At 35.2% G+C, this 15,202-nt stretch overlaps 1 protein-coding gene across 1 annotated transcript; it reads left to right on the top strand.

Annotated features, from left to right (window-relative positions):
- Nucleotides 1-9,916: 9,916 nt before the first annotated feature.
- Nucleotides 9,917-13,662, top strand: CCT2 (phosphorylcholine cytidylyltransferase2). The gene is made up of 8 exons (XM_085754311.1): nucleotides 9,917-10,119; nucleotides 10,209-10,322; nucleotides 10,427-10,522; nucleotides 11,457-11,499; nucleotides 11,595-11,750; nucleotides 11,894-11,962; nucleotides 12,693-12,803; nucleotides 12,915-13,662. The coding sequence occupies exons 1-8, from the start codon at nucleotides 9,992-9,994 to the stop codon at nucleotides 13,122-13,124; spliced, it is 927 nt and encodes a 308-aa protein (XP_085610437.1). The 5' UTR covers nucleotides 9,917-9,991; the 3' UTR covers nucleotides 13,125-13,662.
- The last annotated feature ends 1,540 nt before the right edge of the window (nucleotides 13,663-15,202 follow it).

The raw sequence follows: 15,202 nt of genomic DNA, 5'->3' as shown, positions 1-15,202 counted from the left end.
TAACAACTAAGGAAGACAGCAAGAATTGACTGAAAGCTTGATATATAAAAAAAATCATTCAAAAAGAACTAGCTTTCAAGTCTTTTCTTCCTCCTCAAGACTGCATGCCATCATCATCAGACCCATGGGGGGTTGAAGTAGCACTGTGGACCATCTCTGGATCATCCTGCTCATTATCACCACCTAGATCATCAACATGCATATCTGAAGAACCACCCCCTCCATAGACAAATGGCCTGTCCCCAGGCCAAGCACAATAAGCCTGAAAAGCCTCTGGCAAAGGAACCTGATGGTCTGCTAACTGCGGGTAACCGGCATGTAGCTGCATCCGGTACAAAGAATCATGCAATGAAGTCATCGCCCTCTTGTTAGCATCGAGGTAGTCCCATGTGTAAGTAAAGCACTGCCTCTGGGCTGGGTCCATGCGTGAGAAATCATCAGCTGATGTTGGAGCTTGAGGTTGGTGTGATGATGAGGAAGCTCCAGTACCTTTCTTACCCTTACCCTTTTTCGATTCACCCATGATGTAACGGGTAATGAAGGCATCATCAATGGGGTTTTTTATGATTTCATGATAATCAGTGGGCATCCGCATGTGGGTGTCTTTGATCAACCCCATGATTAACCCCGGAAATGAGAGACGGGTTTTTGGTTCCCCATGGCCTTGGAGCACCACCTTTCTCAGCTGCCAAGCAATAGTGCGTGCTATATCCACCTTGATGCCTTTAAGAATGTAAAAGATTAAAGGGCAGACATCAATGGTGCAATCAAGCATATGACTATTAGGCTTGACATTATGGAGGATAAATCTAAACATCAGTTTGGCTGGCGGTGTCATCTTCTTATATTGAGCAATGTGTTCTCTACCCGCACCACTCTTGTCATAGTTTTCCCCCTCTAGCATAATGAACTTTTTAATTTTTTCGTGTTGCTCGTCAAGGAGAAAATGACCTAGGTTTTGCTTGTTGTGAAAGTCATCAATCCCATTCTCAGTTTCCACATCTAGGTCAAAAGGATTTCCTAGGAATGTGTTAATGGCATCACGGTCAAACTTGATAGTCCTACCCCTCACAAAAGTTTGAAAAGTGAATGGATCGGTTTGGGGGTTTTGAGGAAGAGCATTGGCATAGAACTCACGAACCAACTCTTCGTTGATGTTGGTTATAGGGTTTAGGAGTCTAGTCCACCCTTGGTCAAGGAAAAGTTTGTGAAAGTGGCCATAAGGTCCCTCGGGTTTTATTCGAACAACTCTTTCAGTCCATAAGGACTGTTTAAGCAAGGTGTTGTACCTATTTTGGTGGTACCTAGTCCTAAATCTCTCTTGATCATAAGACTGGTTTCTAAGTGGGGGTTGGGGTTCGGATGTTTCACCTTGCTTTCGTTTACCGGAGTTAACTCTCTTAGATGCCATGCCTGCAAAACAACCAGAAAAATACCACACCACAATGGAATATACAATTAATACCAGTATGGAATAAAATTACACAAATTACAGGTTGAATCACAGAAACATGCAGCAAGTTCTGCTGCAACTCGCAGATGCGAGCAGAAGCACTCGCAATTGCGAGCTAATGATGAAACTCGCAGATGCGAGCTGATTCACTCGCAGATGCGAGTTGCCCAGAAAATGGCAAAACTCAATCCTTTCAAAATTTTCTCAATGGCATGGTTTTCTAACCCTACACAAAGCATTTTTGACCCTAGTATTGACAAAGAGAAGAGAAAAATCATGCATTTAAACAATAAATTCGAATGTGGTCCACTTAACCCTAATTTTATTTGAAAAATTTTTACAAAAAAGGGAATCCAAAATTGTGGATGTAAATGGAAAAGATTATGAATCATTGCATGAGTTGGCCCCATCTCAGTCATATGGGTAGCAATTTGTCAGGATTAGAATCAACAGAAAATTTTCTACCCTAGTGTTTTGAATAACTATTAAGAACTAAAGTTTCAGAAGAGATTACCAAACCTGAATGAGTAGCAATCAAAATGCAGAGATGCGAAATGCAATGAAATTGAAGGTAGATTGACTTGGTTTGGACTTGTGTTGAACTCCTAGGGTTTGTGATTCACGTTTGTTCACCCAAAATTGAGAAAGAAATTTTTTTTTTTGATTTGGTTGATGAGAGAGAAACAAAAACGAAACTGATAAGGGAAAGTGGGTAAAGGGTGGTTAATGAGAGTTAATGGGAATCTGTAACTGCCTAAACTGCGCATACCCGCAGATGCGAGCAGTTTTACTCGCAGATGCGAGTGAATTGGCAGTCAACTTGGTCAAAGGCTATTTAGCTCGCAGTTGCGAGATGTTTACTCGCAGTTGCGAGTTCTTTTGGTTCAAACTTTTGCTCTCTGTTTGAATTCTGTTTTTGGATGGTGTAATGCATGCACATGACTCTAATATCTAATTATGCATTAAAAACAATAAATAGACTTACAAAATTGGGTTGCCTCCCAACAAGCGCTTGTTTAACGTCGTTAGCTCGACGCCTTTTTCGTTAGGGCGGCCAAAATGAAACGGAAATCACATCATCTTTTGAAACCCTACGTTTTGGTAGGAATTCCATGAACTTTAGGAACAAAAGATTTGGAGTCCATGGCCTCCCTAGCTTTGGTTTATTGAACAAGGCGTTAATTTCATCAATGAATCGATCGATTTCTGCCTTGTTCATCTTCTTCCCTCTTGTTACCATTAAATCTTCCTTGATTAGTAACCGTTCCTTTTTCTCAACCACCGTTGCTTCTTCAACATCAACAATTGTAACTACCTCATTTTGAACAACAATTTCTTCAACAATCTCTCCGACTCTCTCTAACATGTTTGGATTATTTTCTTGTTCTCTAAGAGTGGATTGATTGTTGGCTTGATTATCCATGATTTGTGCTTGAATCAACCCAATTTGAAGTGATAAAGTCTTCAATCTTTGGTTGGTATCTTGCATGTTTATCATGGATTGTTGCATGAAGACATTCAAAGTATTTTCAATCACCTTGTATCTCTCATCTTCATAAGAATGTTGCTGATACTGAGGATAGGATTCATACTCGGGTGGAGTATAGAAGTTGAAGTAACCATGATCAGCCATGATTTTGGCTAGGTGGTGATCCTAAAACGGAAACAACTAACAAGAAACTTTTCTTTGTTTATCAACAAGGGGTTAGCACAAACAACGATCAAATAAAGAAAACTATTTACGGATTATATACAAATACTTAAAACGATAAATCAATCGTTCTATCTATAATAACTAAACACCATTCCCCGGCAGCGGCGCCATTTTGATGTAAGTTTATTTTTGCATCAAACGAGGTAAGTATTTTTGTATCGTCTCCACAGGGAATAGTGCGTTATCAATGACAGTTTAACATCGACTATCATTCCAAGTATTAAGAGTACTTGTTTGTTTGAAATGAAATGTGATTATCTAAACTAATTTGCAAAAAGTAAAAGATGAGATAAATAAGGATTGAAACTTGTTAGGAGTAGCGTTCCTTAACCAAGCGTCACACGTAACCTAATGATCCATACGAATTCTAGCTTCATAAGCAACATTATCACAATCAATTCTAAACTACCCTTCGTGTCCAAAGTGATATAATTATTTCTAAGTTATCGTTTAAACATTCGTGTCCAAATTCCTTAAACGATAACAAAGTCGATCGAATAACCTAATCGACCGTGTCCAGCCTGGTTGAGTTATACGAAAGCATTTAGCTCTTGATTATGGTGATTATCACAAGATTAACAAAGATGTCAAGTAAGTTAACCTAAGATATATTGCTATTCTAGCTCAAGATTCAAGAGTTTGTGTCCAAATCATCTTTGAATCTCATTGAAAGCATTAACACAAGAATAACAACAATATTGAATATAAATTGCTAGAAACATATTTTGCAAGATCAAAAGATTACATGTTAAGCAAAGATCAAGCACCTCTCATCCCAACAAAGGGTATTTAGCTACACATCATCATGGAAGCCATGCAAGGATGGATTGAAAAGGAAGGATTCATTACACTTGTGATGTCTCAACAAAGTATTAAGATCCAACTTCCAAAACCAATCTCACTCTATGAAGAACTACCTTACTTCTCTCTATGAAAATATCTAAACTAAAACCTAAGAGAAAAAGGATCTCAAAATATCTAAGAAAATCCCAACATAATATCTTCAAGGAATAGCAAGTGGGCTATTTATAGAGGTCTGCCCTGCCTGAGGTCGCAGCTGCGAGCTACACCACTCGCAGATGCGAGTTGAGAATTTCAAAGGATTCCAGAGAGATACGCTATTGGCGTATCTGGGCAAACCGCCCTTACTCGCAGGTGCGAGCAAGGGAGCTCGCATTTGCGAGCTACTCGCAACAGGCACTCGCAGTTGCGAGTTTGGTTGCGAGCTACATGCCTCCATGGACAGCTTCTGCCCAAACAGTACTTTTTCATGATTTTGCTTCTTTGATCAATGTCTTGGGCTAATTCCTGCACAAAAGGATAGAGTAATGATAAGTAAAGCGTAATAAGGCATTTAACGCTTATTTCTCGGCTTTTCCTTCGATATCTTGTAAAACAAGTAACAAAAAGTGTATGAAATATAACATGAAAATAACACTTTTTAGCACTTATCAACTTTATAAAATTAAAGTTGCATTGAAAATTGTGAAAGAGAAAAGTTAGAGTATTTATTGAGGGTAAAGTTGGAAGAAAAAAAATTAAAGTTGTATTGGAAATCGAAAATGACATTCATTTTGAAACAAATTTTTTTGGCTAAAGCGACACTCATTTTTAAACGGAGGGAGTATTTTAAATAAGTTGTTTTTTTGGAAAGATCCAACAAAGAGTTCAAGTGGTTTCCTTAAAAAAAAAAAACACAGTTCAAGTGGTTTGGTTCGGTTCAAACGGTTCGGTTCGGTTCAAGATGGTTCGGTTATGGTTCAAGAACTGTTAATAAATTAACGGTTCGGTTCGTGAACCATTATAATGGTTCGGTTATTTTCGGTTCGGTTCGTGCGGTTCGGTTCGGTTCATGGTTCTTTTTGCCCACCCCTACACAGGAGAGTTCCTATAGTATGATGCGAATAACACAATGGGTATCTAGAAATCATACACGAGAATTTGAGTTATGGTGAATGCATGTCAACCCTTGAACATGAAGTGAAAATAATGGTCACAAGAAAAATGGATTTTAATTATGCCCCTTTTTAAATTTATACGGCACTTAGTAAAAACATTTCTCAAGTTAAACTTGGAAAACAATACACTAGTAAAATAAATATTCTTAAACAAAAGTACTCAAGTGTATGTGTGGTGTGATTTGTATACACTTAAAGTAAATAGAAGAGTTAGAGAGATCATACACAAGAAGTATTACGGTTCACCCAATATAAGTTAGTATAGTCCTCACAACAGTGAGATCTTACTATAGTGCTTAGAGAACCTTCTATAATGCACGCCTACACCTTAGATCACTCTTGATCTTACAACATGTAGTTTCTTATCCTCGGTAGGTTTACAATGAGTTTGTCACAGCCTTCCCAGAGTACTAATGCTCACTTAATCTTTCTATAGGTATAAATGCTATCTTTGGAAAAAATAAATGTTATCTTAAAAGTCATACAGTGCACGTGTAATGGTAAATATGTGGGTATGCCTTCTATGATGTGCTATAAAAAGAATGGCTTAATTGCATGTTTGGTCCCTCATGTTTATTTTAGGTTTAGAATTGGTCCCTTATGTTTTAAAAGTTTCAAGTTGATCCCTTATGTTTTAAAAGTTTCAAGTTGGTCCAAAACGTTACTCACCTTAGAATAAGTTAGTCCCTTCCATCACTTGACCGTTTAGAGATTCGGGCTGATAATATGAGTGATGAAATTTAACTTATTTAAAAAATCAATTTTAAAACATTTTTTATTTTTTTTGTTTTATTAAACTCAATATCATGTCGTTATAAGGACTAATTTATTTCAACGTGTGTAACGTTTTGGACCAACTTGAAATTTTTAAAACATAAGGGACCAACTTGAAACCTAATATAAACATAAGGGATCAAACATGCAATTAAGCCAAAAAGAAGGCGATGTTTGATTACTTGAAAGATTAGGCGTGGAGAAAGATACATGAATGGTCATGGAAAAGGTTATCTGAGGCAGGAATATAGGTCTTGGTTAAATAAGTTGCACAAGCAATCCCAACTTATTGTGTAAGTTTAACTTTGTTGCTAGTAACGCTAGGTGAAAAAATGGAGAAAATGATCAATTCATTTTGGTGGGGTTCAAATAAAGCGGGTTGGAATGGCATTAACTAGAGGATTTGGGATAAGCTTATCGTCTGGAAATAACATAGAGGCACCAGACTTCGACACTTTTATGGTTTCAATTTGGCTATATTAAGGAAGTAAGTTTGGAAATTACTAACAAACCAAGATACTATTATTTCCAAAGCTTTCAAAGCAAAGTATTATATATCCAAATGATGGAATTTTAGACGCCAAGTTGGGATCAATTCAAGCCATGTACGGTGTAGTATTCTTTCTTGTTACTTTTATTTGTTTACTAAGTCCAAATTTTTCTCATATACCTCACATGCACTTGATTTCTTCTCTGTATTTTTGTTTATTTATTTATAAAAATACAAGTAAATTTCGTTCAACCAATGACTAGTCTTCAAGAGTTTAATTTCAATCTTCCTTGTATCGCAAACACTATTTTGAATTAAACGCATTGAGTTTGTTTTAGTAAAAAAAAAACTGACAAGATTCATATAAACAACTCTGTTAATCAAAGTCAGGCTCTCAACATTAAAAATTATTGGAGTTTTGTATCATGTTGTAATCACATTAGAAAGAATATGGGTGACCAGAAGGACAATACTATAAAGCAACAAGAATGACATAAAATCTAAATGTTTCATCACACTGAAGTCTTGTTGTTAGATCTTAATTTTTCTGTCCTCGTGAGCTTAACTCAGTTGTTATGGACAATACATAATTTATGCAATGTTCGGGGTTCAAACCCCGGCCATCACAAAAAAAAAAGATCTTAATTTTTCTTTTTAATAATGAATTAAAATTCATTTGTTTCTATCGTTAAATGGAAGATGGAAATCCATTATGATTTAAGAAACTCTTCCAAGAAGATCTCAGGTAACACAAATAAAAAAAATACTTTACATTATAGTAACAAAAAAGAAATACTTTATATTTGTAGTAACAATTGTTATATATTGACCGTAGTTTTAAATATCTAAAGTTTTCTAAAATAGTCAACAAATAACACCATCGTTATGTAGTGGCATATATTGTATATTTTTTCTAAGAGAATAGCATATATGGTATTAAGTAACAAGCCCTAAAAACAAAAACAAAAAGCTATAATATATATAAAAAAATTAAAAAAAAAACTAAAAATTGTACATGTAACAGAGACAAAATCCAACATAATTCTACAATTAGAATTGAGAAATCCTCAAAAACTTTTTCATATCCACACACACATAATCGAGACAACTCATAAACGAAGAGAGTCAAACTATATATAAGTTTATGTTTAGCTCATTTAGTTAACAAACTTAATTTTTAACTTAATTTCAGCTCATTGGGTTCTTTTTTTTTTTTTTTTTAAACTGATGCAAAGAGCATCATTCAATATATAACCAAAAAAAGAGTACAAGAAAAGAAAAGGGGGACTATACCAAAACCTTTTCAAAAGGTGTTAAATCTGAAATTGGGCATTCACAACCTATTCCTAGTATACTCTCCCCTAATGAAATCAGGGATAGTATCTGACCAAAATAATTCAGAGGAAGGCAAAGTAATTCATGAACCACGTTCAACGAGGTAATTGTTGAATCGAGTTTCAAACTATGTTTGAGTTGACTCAATTCATTTCCATCACTACATGCGGTGGGATAACATCTTGATCGCATATCATTCATCGTCTTAGACTTCTCTTTTCCCCTCTGATAGACTACTAAACCTTGTGGAGGCCACTTAAGATCACTCTCCTCTCCACCTACTGCTCGAGCAAGAAATCATATTAAACCAAAATGACCATTTCGCTTTGAGAATTCTTGGATTCTCGATCAAAGCTTAGCCAATATGGTTGAAGCAAACTAACCATATTATCGTTCTAATAGCATCTTGCAAAATCTTGCATATTATGTTGAGGATATGGAGGCTTCAAGTAAATAAAATGCTTCAATTTTTTGTGGGCGTGAGTTAGAAGCGATTCAAGGAAGCAATGATCATCAATAAGATATCGTAATTATTGGTGAGTAAAATAAGTTGTCATGTGTTTTGTTACAAGAAGACAATTACTGGAAACAATAATGCAAAGTCTTTTGTCTCAAAGATGTAGACAAGAATAGTAAAAAAGTTCATGCTTCGCCTAGTGCAAGATGGAAGAGGAACTTCATCAAAAAGTTGTGTGGTAATAACAACGTTATGGTGAAGGATCAGACTGATTTGTGAAACATTGTCCAATCTTAATTATTTTCAAAATCGCTACATGTCAAACAATGGTATCACGCCCCATCATTGATGTCTTACCACACTATATATACGATATGGATAATGATGCTCTCACTTCACCTTTTATTGAAGAGGAATTCCATTGGGCAACTTAGTTTATGCACCTTGACAAGTCTCCGAGACCAGACGACCTTAACCTAGTTTTTTATCGCAAATTATGGCCTTTAATTGGAGGAGGATTTTTTTATTCTTCTTGTATTTGGTTGGAAGAGGCTCGTTTTCCTGACAACCTCAATGATACCACACCATCCATAAATCATGAGGGATATCCACCACGTCTCTCATTGTAATGTCATCTACAAAATTCTTTCCAAATTCCTTGCCAATTTATTGGGGTTCAAACACAAATGGTGGTCATTGTATGAATTGGCTAAGATGGGACAAGATAACTATCCACAAAGACCATGGAGATTAAACATTTTTGTTGAAGATTACTTTGTTGCTGCCTCTCTACTAGATTCAACCTGCACAACCGAGACATCCAATGTTAAATCAAATGTGTTATGTGTTATAGATCAATTGTTAAACTTGCCTTTAGGAGCAGAGACTGGTTGATGTATCAATGACAATCAACCCTGTGCTTGACACGTTTTGAGACTACATGTTTTGCAACCACGCTCATAAGAATTCTAACATATACCCGTGCAAATTTTATTCTGGAGGAAACCTAACCAAAATTGGTTGAAATGAAATGTTGATTGTGCTCTCTATTCAACCGAAGAGAAATTTGGTATTGATATTTGTTTTCTTGAAAACTTGAGTCCTCTTGTCAAAGCCCACTCCATGGTTTTTCACTAATTTTGGCTGAGTGACCGAGTGTGAGGCTACATCACCACAACATACATCCAGATTTCTACAAACTACGACTTAGAGCAAGTCAATTCTAAGAGTGATTGTCAAATGGTTTATAATGTCGTATTAAATCTTGATTACTATGAGAACAAATAGATACCATGTTGCCTAGTTGTAGATCTTTTATCTCCTCTAATACAAGCTACAATCTAGCTTGTATCCATAGGCAAACAAATAGCCACTTGCAACATTGTTCTAACGTTTGTATTTCAATCTAATTTATTTAGTTTAATTAAGTTGTCGATGTGATCATCTCTTTGATAAATGATTTGAAAATACTTTTATAAATAAATGTTCTTTAAACTTGAGGTCGGCTGTCTCAAGTTGGTGAATCCCAAAGCTAACTCACATGAACTTTTGATTACCAAACAAAGAATCACAAAAAGTTTCACACGTCATAGACACAGCTAGAAATTTGAGGAATATTCCTAGTACCACACATATTTTTTTATGAAAGCAACTAGTGTTTCAATTTAAGGCAAGGAAAATAAACGGTATCGCAAAAATTTAAAAATAAATAAAAAAGCGGAAACAACGCGGAATCACAAACTCGCGTAAGAAAATTAGAAAAAGCAAAAAACACCGAACAAAAACCGATCAATCAATCGGGATCGGAAACATGACGTCATCATCCACCATCCCTCACCTCCCTCCGCCTGAAGACCGCCCCGTTCGTGTCTACGCCGATGGAATCTACGATCTCTTTCACTTCGGCCACGCTCGTTCTCTTGAACAAGCCAAAAAATCGTAATCTCCATTACTCTTCATTCTCTACTTAATTATCCCTCAATTAATCGATTATTTTATATAATCACTTTTTTTTTATGGAATTGTAGATTTCCGAATACGTATCTTCTTGTTGGATGCTGCAGCGATGCGGTGACACATAAGTATAAAGGCAAAACGGTTATGACTGAAGATGAACGTTATGAGTCTCTTCGTCACTGCAAGTATGTAATATTGTTGTTACAGCGTTTTTTGTGTTTGTGTTTGCGTTTTTTTGTTAATGTAATTGGAACTAATTGATGTATATATATTTTTTTTGGGTGTGTAGATGGGTGGATGAAGTGATACCTGATGCACCTTGGGTTATTAATCAAGAGTTTCTTGATAAAAATAATATTGACTTTGTTGCTCATGATTCTCTTCCGTAAGATTCCATTTCGTTTTTGTATATTTATAAGCTTTGCATTACTAACACTTCTGATTGAAGACGTGTCCATCACGACAATGACATACGTAATTACATTGAATGATGTCATTTGCTTAAAGGTTATTATAGTTGTTGACGTGTCTGTGTCCGTGCTTTAGAGTTTATAAGTAGTTTTAGAATTGTACCTTTATTCCAATTCAATTCATTAATATAAGTACCTTTGTCCGGGCTTTAATATGAGTTATTCATGGAAAGATATGAAGTTTATAAAGTAAAAGTTATATTTGAAAATTGGAAAATAATTTTGACGTAAACGAGTGTGTTAGGTGTATTTTAGTAAATTTTGGAAACATTAATAGTGAAACGTATGCCGAATGCTTTTCAACTTATCCTGCCATGTATGGTATAACAACAATTGAAATGGATATCTTCTTAGGCTGTATTTTTTAGTTTAAAGGGCATAAAGTACACTGCCACAGTGCAACTTAGTTTTACACCGACATCTAATGAGAGTGTTCTATTATGCCACGTCAAATCATCAGTTTTAAAATGTAGTTACACGAGTCGGGTAAAATAGTAGATTTTGATTTGATGTTAGTATAAAATTGGTTTACACCAACAATGTATTTCCTTTAAATCATAGATTTTACATGACATTCACATTGCCGAACGAAAAAATTGTATTAATACGTTTTTAGAAGATCCTGCTTATTTAATGTCTATGGATAGAATGATAGACACAATTTTTACATGACAGAATCATACGAGAATTTACATAAGAATATCCATTTCTTGTTGCAACTCCCTAACTCTTAGTTCTTAGGTACTAATTGAGTTTGTACCCATGATTTCTATTTTATTGGCACGCTGTTTAAGCATTTGAATGCATTATGTAGCTAATGCCTTGGTTTTTGCAATGAAATGTTGACAGATATGCTGATACAAGTGGTGCTGCAAATGATGTTTATGAATTTGTATGTATCAGTAATTTTCATTATCTATTTTCCTTAATTTTCTTTTAAATTTCATTGGGACTGCATATATAATGTGTTGTATGATTTCGATGCAGGTTAAGGCAGTTGGAAGATTTAAGGAAACTCAACGGACTGAAGGTATATCTACATCAGATATAATAATGAGGATTGTCAAAGACTATAACCAGTATGTGCTGCGTAACTTGGATCGTGGGTACTCAAGAAAAGACCTTGGTGTGAGCTATGTTAAGGTGTGATTTTGGTTTATATCTCGTTGATATCTTGTTATATGATACGTGATTGAGTGAATTGTTTACTCTTATATTGCCCTTAATATTGTCTACCATTTGAGGAGGAGCTTATGTTTTTCCGTGTTGGTATTTAAAATGAACAGGAAAAGCGATTGCGCGTGAATAGGAGACTGAAAACTTTGCAGGAGAAAGTAAGAGAACAGCAAGAAAAGGTTGGTGTAAAAGGTCTATAATTTATTATATGCCATATCATTTGACTAAGTTGTATAGTTCACTGTGCATGCACTTGGGGACGGGGCAAGGGAAGAGGTTGTGAAGTGAAAAAAGATCATAGAATGGTAGTTCTAGCTGTGGCAGAGAAGTAGAAGTGATGCACTCTAGCACTTCGCTTCTCTTCCCTATTTATTACTTTGATGGAGCAGTAGCTCTTCCACAAGTTCAACTATTAGGTTCTTTGCGCTTCTCTTGCCGTCAAACTTACATTTGTATTTTTCTTGCAATGTTTGTTTAAGGAACTGTTAACGCTAAACAATTTTAATGATCCTTTTTTGTTCGCATCCCATGAGCTGTAAAATTTTGTGGGGTAAATAAAAGAGTGGGTAAATGACCCAAATACCCAATGAATATAGAAGTGGAGACACTCACTTTGCTAAATGTAGATCGTGAGAAGGAGTAGGATGCATGGGTACTACCATATAAGGTAGCCATAATTTTAACTTTGTTTGGCAGTATATATGAAGGCAATGTTTAAGGGTGAAACAACAGTGAATCGTCGAGATTCTTGTTGAGAAAGTAGATTATCAAAACTTAAGGACCTCAAATATTTGTGCAGTAGGCTATGAACATTCACTCGCAACTATAATTTATGGCACCATGCATTTTAAAATTACCTGCAGTGGATTGGAATTTTGATCGTTGTACACATCTTTTTTGTTCATCTAGATCCAAACTGTTGCAAAGAATGCTGGTATGCATCGGAATGAGTGGGTGGAAAATGCTGATCGTATGGTTGCTGGATTTCTAGAAATGTTTGAAGAAGGTTGCCATAAGATGGTGAGCTAATTTACGCAGAAAATTATGTGACTTTCATTATGCAAGATAATTAATACCTATAGCTTTTAAACTTTTTTCTCTGTTGCTTGTCACTGCATGGGTATATTTCAGGGGACTGCCATATGTGATCGAATTCAAGAAAGTTTAAGAGGTCAGCAACCAAATGATGAATCAATTTTTCTTCAAAATGGTAAGGATGACGAGGATGAAGAGTATTATGATGATCATGAGGAGGATAGTGATGAAGAATTTTTTGAAGAATATTTTGATGACAATGAGCTTAATCCCCAGAATAATGGGAAAGACACAAACAAAACATAGGCGTACATAAATGGATTTGCTAGATTGTTGTCAGAATATGTTTAGCAACTTCTCATGAGATTTATGCTGCAAAATTCTGTGCTTAGTCTTGTATCAATAAACATGTTTCAATGTTGCAGAAGGGACCTTCAATTTTGCTGGTGTGGTCTGAATTTTCAGCATTATGTCTTCATATACATCAAAGTGTTGTTTGTGTACCTGCCCTGAACTTCTGTTTCTGATTAGAGTCATGCAATTGACTTTATGATAGTGAATATTCTGTCTTTTTTTTTTTTTTTTTTTTGTTGTTGTTTAGATTTCAGCCTCAAAATGTTCAATATATTTTACTTGCTTACATCCACACCAACTTGAGATAGGGCCCTGAAGGGTGAGAATATCTGCATTTCATTGCTGCATGGTTTTTGCCATGTTAAATGTAGGTAGAAAATTTTGTTCAAAGGGTGTTTGTAATGTCCCTATTAAATTTGCTTGTTGTAGAATAACAATTAAAGTATGTTCAGATTACTAGTAATGGGAATGAAATATTTGATGGGTACAAGTTTATGCAAAACAGCAAAATGAGATGTTAAATATTTGTAGGGTTACTAGAAGAGAGTTAGTAGAGCTCTTCATGTACTGCTTCGTGCTCTCATTTGCCACTTCATTAAAATTGAGCAATGCAATGATGATGAATAGTGATGAGAAGGATGACACTGGCACCAGCTTTGATGAGACACTATCTTGTACTGTGTGTTTGCAATATACTTTGAACATGATTGAATGGTGTTAAATGTATTTTCTTGAGCTGTAGTGGAGTGATTTAATTTCTGCACATTTTGATGATACTGCATCCGGTCATTTTGGGTTAAACTCGTGTTTTATACGAGTATTTAAGCTCTACTACCTTTTAATATCTAACCTATGCTTCAAACGTACCCTTTCTTCTATTATATTTCGACTTCTATTTTGGCAAAATTGATGAAATGTCTAAACCTTTAGTTATTCACTGTGGTTGAAATGGTTGTCTCATTCTTGCCGCTAATTAACCTAGGAGAATCCTAATGAGTGTCTTTGGAGCATTGATTAAAGTACTAAAATAAGTAACTTTACTTTGCAATAAACATTGTGTAATTATTGCTAAAACAAAATATAAAAACTTGTATTTCGTAGACAAAGTTTCTACTTATAGATTCCTCGGTTAGCAAAACCCATTAACCTATTATAGGCTCTATATGATTTCATTACCGACTGGTTTAATTTCTGTTTTCCATGATCAATTAGACACTAACATTAGAGCCACCCATTTGTTAGAGATTAGAGATGTTCTGTGAGTATTTTGGCACAGCCCATATTTATATACTGCCCAGTGTAATTTCCTTGACTGGCTTGTATTTTGGGTTTGAATGTAATAATATTGGAGTTAAGAGGTTGTTATCCTTCTCTTGACCAGTTCCAGGTTTTATGTTTTTCCTTTCTTCTCTTGACTATTTGAGTGGTGTGGTCTATCTGTGATTTTGAATCGGAATCGTTTACCTTGGTTTTCCATGTAGAAATAAGACTGTCCTAGTGGATATCTCAATCAATCTTCTAAGAAGCTAAAAGATAGCAATAGTTGGGAGATGAGAGGTAGGAAAATCCTGTTTAATTTGATTCAAAGGTTGTAGGAAAATTCATTATGATGCTTTCATCAGCACATGTAAATATTTGATTCCATTTTGACATTTGTGATTTGAGGTTGAATGGTTATATCATTATATGGCTGATTATCCACATACAAAATCTTTATTCTTGTTTTGATTATTTTGCATAATGGATTTTTATTATATTTTTTTTTTTGAATTGTATACACGTTGGCCTACATCAATACTTGGCGTTTAACCTATAACTTAATAGATGTGGACTTAATTTCTATCCTATGACCTCAATCGAGACCAAAAAGGATTTTAAATGCGGTGTCAAGCTTTTACAAGTTAAGTTGGTTGCTCAATAAACACAAAATGTTAGGAAACATGGCATCCATTGATGAAGGAGAGAAAAGCTTAACCAATTCTTTGTATTGATGGAAAAATGAATATTGCAAATGAGAAAGTTACCCACTT

This window comes from Medicago sativa, chromosome 3 (genome assembly GCF_051527215.1).
Source record: "Medicago sativa cultivar Bolivia chromosome 3, Bolivia_mono, whole genome shotgun sequence".
In the NCBI taxonomy this organism is placed as follows: domain Eukaryota; kingdom Viridiplantae; phylum Streptophyta; class Magnoliopsida; order Fabales; family Fabaceae; genus Medicago; species Medicago sativa.
The sequence above is the reverse complement of the archived record's forward strand: the minus strand, read 5'-3'. Positions and strand labels throughout refer to the sequence as shown.

Bases quoted from the DNA above. Each gene is read 5' to 3' on its own strand.
- CCT2 (XM_085754311.1), top strand. From the start codon at position 9,992: ATGACGTCATCATCCACCATCCCTCACCTCCCTCCGCCTGAAGACCGC. The intron at 11,751-11,893 runs GTGTGATTTTGG...TAAAATGAACAG, and splicing joins TTGGTGTGAGCTATGTTAAG to GAAAAGCGATTGCGCGTGAA. The intron at 11,963-12,692 runs GTTGGTGTAAAA...TTGTTCATCTAG, and splicing joins TAAGAGAACAGCAAGAAAAG to ATCCAAACTGTTGCAAAGAA.